General features: G+C 40.5%; 1 protein-coding gene across 5 annotated transcripts; it reads right to left on the bottom strand.

Moving 5' to 3' along the window:
* Positions 1 to 256: 256 nt before the first annotated feature.
* On the bottom strand, positions 257 to 3,537 carry hlx1 (H2.0-like homeo box 1 (Drosophila)). Of its 5 annotated transcripts, none has more exons than XM_073050912.1 (4): positions 2,865 to 3,537; positions 2,227 to 2,391; positions 1,519 to 1,703; positions 257 to 1,039 (listed from the first exon to the last, which is right to left on the bottom strand). In XM_073050912.1, the coding sequence occupies exons 1-4, from the start codon at positions 3,322 to 3,324 to the stop codon at positions 716 to 718; spliced, it is 1,134 nt and encodes a 377-aa protein (XP_072907013.1). In that variant the 5' UTR covers positions 3,325 to 3,537; the 3' UTR covers positions 257 to 715. The 5 variants fall into 5 exon arrangements, with proteins under 5 accessions (XP_072907013.1, XP_072907015.1, XP_072907012.1 ...); XM_073050914.1 differs by having other exon boundaries at positions 2,293 to 2,391; positions 2,865 to 3,535; XM_073050911.1 differs by having other exon boundaries at positions 1,519 to 1,706; positions 2,865 to 3,533.
* Between the last annotated feature and the right edge of the window lie 1,734 nt (positions 3,538 to 5,271).

The raw sequence follows: 5,271 nt of genomic DNA, 5'->3' as shown, positions 1-5,271 counted from the left end.
AGATTACTAGTACTAGGAGAAAGATTAGCCACCAAGGTAATTAAAGCATTATTACTATTAAAGTATCTATAGCTAATTTGTCTAAATTATGCTTTCAACATGGTAGCTATGATCCGTAAGGAGCGGCAAAGATTATCCCGTGAAGTTCCGATGCACGATCACTTATTAAAATGTTAATACATTTCGCGGACTCGGGTAACCTGCATATTGGCGGTAGGTCACAAGATGGCTAAAAGCCAACAAGTACAACGAAGCGTTCTTTAAACCAGTATACCCAATTTATTAGATGTATTTACGATCAGTGCAATCTTTTGAATCAGCTGGCATTGAAAGGACATCACTGGGTAAACAGACCTGGAAAAAGGAAATGGCTGTTTTTCTCAATGTTAATACATAGTGATAGCTCAAACGAGGTGGTGAGTATTTATAAATCCTGTACCTCTTTTAAAAAATCCAGCTGGGTATACAGTAAGCAATTGAAAATCAATATCAAAACTTAAAATACAAGAACATTCACTTTCAAAGGCGATTTTTAAACAAGAATACCATTTCAAGTGTCAAACAATATTTACATATTTGCAATTTACAAGTAGGAAGCTGAGTATGATCACTTTTCGCCTTCCTTTCGCAATAATATAACTTACTCTCATCTTCTGAAATGTCCTTTACCTCGTGGTAATCCCGTTGGGGAAGGGCGCTAAAATAATGTTCACATTTATAGCAAAATTTGCGACGGAGATGTTGGGGCACTTTGTACTGGTGAGACGCTTTGCTGTGGTGCGGCAGTACTTAAGGGGCCGAGACCTGATCTGATGACTGTTGTCTTATGATCTGCAGAGCTGTTAACCTCGGTGTCTTTCTCATTAATATCCGTAGATTCAGAGTCACTTTTCTCACTATCACTCTGGTTTTCCCTGACTCGCTGTTCTTGCTCCAGAGAGTTTGCCTTCTCCACTTGCTCTTTCTCCTTCTCCTTCTGTGCTTGAGCTTCCTTCGAGTGCCTCCACTTCATCCGCCTGTTCTGAAACCACACTTTCACCTAAATCGCCCAAATTTGAAAAGGGGAAAAACATTAAAGTTCAGTATATTTTTGTCTGCTCAGACTGTGACACAACCCTGCTTTTTAGCTTCAGTCTCTTGCGCGCACCCACGTTACAAAACGCTGCCCCGTTTTCACAAGTTACCACTTCCTCTATACTAAGAGCTTTAACTCAAAAGCGGCGTATCACTATTTAGCAGTTTCTAGAGAGCTGCGTTGCACCTTTTAATTGTGTGGACAGTACTGCATTCTAGTACTACTGAAATGGTGGGTATGAAGGAGAGGACGTCAACCCACACGTACACAGCGTAAATTGGGTCCTCTACCCAACTGCTGCACTGGCTGCGACATTCTCACCGTTTAAAAAAAAAAATCTCCCTCTTAAAAATTCTATTCCAAATGGTTTTGTAACAAGTTTTAATAAAACTATTTTGTCCTGATAAGTTTTCCGATCAGTTTAAACACCAACAGCTACTAACCTGTGCATCTGTCAATCCCAGCATCGCCGCCAGCTGCTTCCGGTCAGGTTTAGTCACGTATTTCTGAATCTCAAATCTTTTCTCCAGACCTTTTCTTTGCAGATTAGAGAATACAGCTCTGGACCAAGATCGTTTCCTTTTGTACGTCTGGGGCATTGTGTCTTTCGTTAGAACGGCGTAAGGCCCTGCTAGTTAAAATAAAGTGTAGCATCAGAGTTAATGTTGCAAGTTCTTCCCTATTTCTACAACAACAAAACAAATACTTATAATGTGATGCGTAACTTAAAGTTTACCAAAGGCCAACAAATAGCCTTTTGACTATTTTGGTGAATCGGGAACTGAAATATGTAGCTGGACAGTTCCACTACTGCAAACTGAAAGCGATGTTTTTAAACGCACGTCTAGCTCTGCTTATCGCTTTTTATTCAGTATATTTCAGTTGTGCCAAATTTAAATATCTGGACTCTAATCTGTTTTAATAAATCGTAAAATATATTTAATAAATATGACAGGAAAAAATACGCTAAAAGCGCGTGATTCCCTCGCATTTTTTTGGGTTGGTGACATTTCCCTAGTTATCTTCATTCATTTTAACCATTTCCCAAGATTTAATACTAGCTGTGGAATAACCACCTTCTAATGTTGGAATCTTTTAACCAAATAGGCGTGTGTTGTCTGCGGCAAAAATTGGCGAATTGAGTTATTAACCTGGAAATGAATCCTGATAATGTTGCTGGTTCGAGCTTCTGGAGTTCAAAACTGAGGTAGGCTCACCAAGTCCAGGGTCCAGCGACGCAAAGAACTGGTTGGCGGAACTCTGCACAGAGAGGTGGAGTCCAGACCGGCGACTTGGGGCCATTAGAGAGGTAAGATCTGCGATAGCAAATGGGGAACAGGGTATGTGGATAAGTTGCTGCATTCTAAAGTAGTCTTAAATTCAGTTCTGTTAATTCCTAAAGACGATAGTTATCTTATCTGTCTAGTGGCCACGTCATCTGGAACTTCCATAGCAATTAAAGCAATCGAAATTTATAATGTAGAGATACTGGCAATGACAAAACGCACCTTCATTGTGCAGTTGACTGGCTCTTGTCATTTCAAACATTATATCCCAAACAATCCCCCCCCCCACACACACACACACACACGCCAACTACTTTTCGCAGCCACAGACAAACTGCACGAACAGAGACTAAGTGATGGTGTAACCAACGCAGCGAACAATCCAGATTTCCTATTAATTTCCCGAAATCTCTTCGTCATAGATTTTACCTTGTAAAACGTGTCATTTTAATTCAACGTTGCTACTGATGCTAAACAGCCTGTTTGGTCTGAGCCGCCCTTACCTCGTAAAGTGCTGCATTCCTTCAGTTTAAAGTCTGAATCGGCGGACAAGATGCGATCAATACCGAATTTAAGGTCCTTGCTGGAGAGCGCGGGAAGCTGTTGCACTGAGCTGGCTGCCAGCTGGATCCGGGGCGATGAAGAAGTACATATGGCCGGGGCTCGATGGTAGGAAGAAGCCGGGGAAGGTCTCTGAGCGAAGCCGCCCATATGCTCTGGGGCTACGGGCGTAGGGCGCAGAGGGGAGCCCGAAGGTTGCATGTTGTGGTGTCCGCTCATGTGAGCCACGACGGCCGACGATCCTGGCAGGGCAGCCGGCATGTTCTCGGTGTCGCTCAGATGCAGAATGTCCGCGATACAGAAGGAAGGTTTCTTCACCGAATCCAACAAGCTATTCGAACAGTAGGCAGACCAGAGACTGAAATTACTGGCGTAATACGGAGCGAGTCCTGCGGTGTACATTGTGCAATCCTCCCTCGGTTTGTTTTTAACAACTAGGATGTAAATGCGAAGATACGATCTGAAATAGACTTATTTTGGGGGAGGGGGGGAACTTGACTTTGCGAACTCGAAACTTTCCTAAAACTCATCTGCACATTTGGCAAAGAGTTCAAGTAGGCTTGGGAAGAAGTTGCCACTGTTCAACTGTGATTGGCTGCCTCTGCTCCCAGCACACCCAATGGCACGGAGGCCCTTGGAGCCGTGACTCCGCCCACTGCACTGCAGCTGCAACTGAAGATGTCTGTCAGGCTTTGCAACTGTAATTCACTTGAAGCAGAATTAATTTTAAAGTAGTTTGACACACGCAATTGCAACAATGCGTGTTGCAATTGCGTCAACAATCAGATTTGGTAATAGTTTCAAATGATTAAAATTGAGGTAAATGGTGCAAATTTTCCTGAACCTTGAGGATTCTTTTACCACAGTTTTACTTTTTACCCGCAAGGCCACTCAGAATTTGTAAACTTCTCTATACTTGACAGAACAAGGTACAAGTCAACAACTCGAAGACTCCATTTACTAATTCAGAAGTTTTGATTTAATTACGAATATTAAAATATTTACGTCTTGATTTTGTACCTTTAACTTTCGAATGATACTCGACTTGATTTTAAAAATATTATGTTACAAAATAAATTAATAAGATCTTTGGGAGGCTACAGAGAGCACCCTGTGTCATTAATGTCTTATTCCAGCAGAGAATCTTTAGCGGGAAAACGAAAATGCTTGTTTAAAAATGTAATATGAATGCTGTATGTAAAGAACAAACTTCACATCTACAGAAACATTACATATCAAAGTTTGAAAATGCTTAAATATTGACATTTCCGATGCCAGAGAACTATCTAATATAAATTCTTCACACTGTTAAGAGTAAATGTTCATCTCGATTTCAAAGAACAGCCCCATTCTGTGTGTCGGCCAACACCGCCTCCTAACCTTACAATGCAGCTGATTTACATTTAACCTTAACCTCCTGCAGTTGACGTTATAACAATAGTGCATTATCGAAACATACGCAATTGCCCTGCATCTCTAACCTTAACCCACTTCGATTGGTTTAATGACAATAGCAATTACAAATGAATTGTTTTCATGGGATTCAGTAACAATGGAAAACACCTTGTTTTATGTGCATTCTTAAGTATTTGTTTCAACGGCAAATATATAAAGGCTGTTTTTCCCTGGACCAATCTTCACAGTGGAGGAAATGTCGAGCTCTATTAAGTTCACATCGTTGATAGCCATCCTGTTTTGATGTGCTTGAACGCGAAGTAAATGAGCGGATATGCCTGTTAGATTTTCTTAAAATAGAGCCCGTTTAGTATTTTAGGATACAGCAGAAATCATTATTTCTTCCGGAGAAAAACTTTATAATGACTGGTAGAACTTCCGTTTTCAATATTTGTGCAACTTTATCTCGTCTCGCAAGTTGTACTTGTGACGCAAATCCGCTCCGGTACATGAAAATGTCAGAGAAAAAAGGGAAAGAAATGTGACCGGACCAATTTCAGTCCCTTGAACAAAAAAATCATAAATCCACGTTCAGATTAGTTTCTTGTTGACCCCAAATTGCCCATAGAATTAAATAACCCCAAATCTTAAAGATGATGGATGATCGTATCTTTCAAGAAACGAGTAATGTTTAAAACAAAGCTTCAATTTTATTTTCAGTTCAAGATATCTTTAGTTGCATTTAATTTAAAATTATTCCTCCCGGCATTAACCAATTTATGAACATGATTAGATCTGTTTGAAGTCCATTGTCAAAATCAAATTTGTAGGTGTTGCGTTGGAAATAGTGCAAATCAATAGTGTGACAAGTGGCAATGTTTCTTCTATCAACTGTACAGCCAAATTTCTCATGGTTAGTACAGTGCAGTAGAGCTGACCTATCCCACGCAATGA

Source organism: Hemitrygon akajei, chromosome 7, assembly GCF_048418815.1.
Source record: "Hemitrygon akajei chromosome 7, sHemAka1.3, whole genome shotgun sequence".
NCBI classification, from domain to species: domain Eukaryota; kingdom Metazoa; phylum Chordata; class Chondrichthyes; order Myliobatiformes; family Dasyatidae; genus Hemitrygon; species Hemitrygon akajei.
This window is presented reverse-complemented; position numbering and strand designations above follow the sequence as displayed.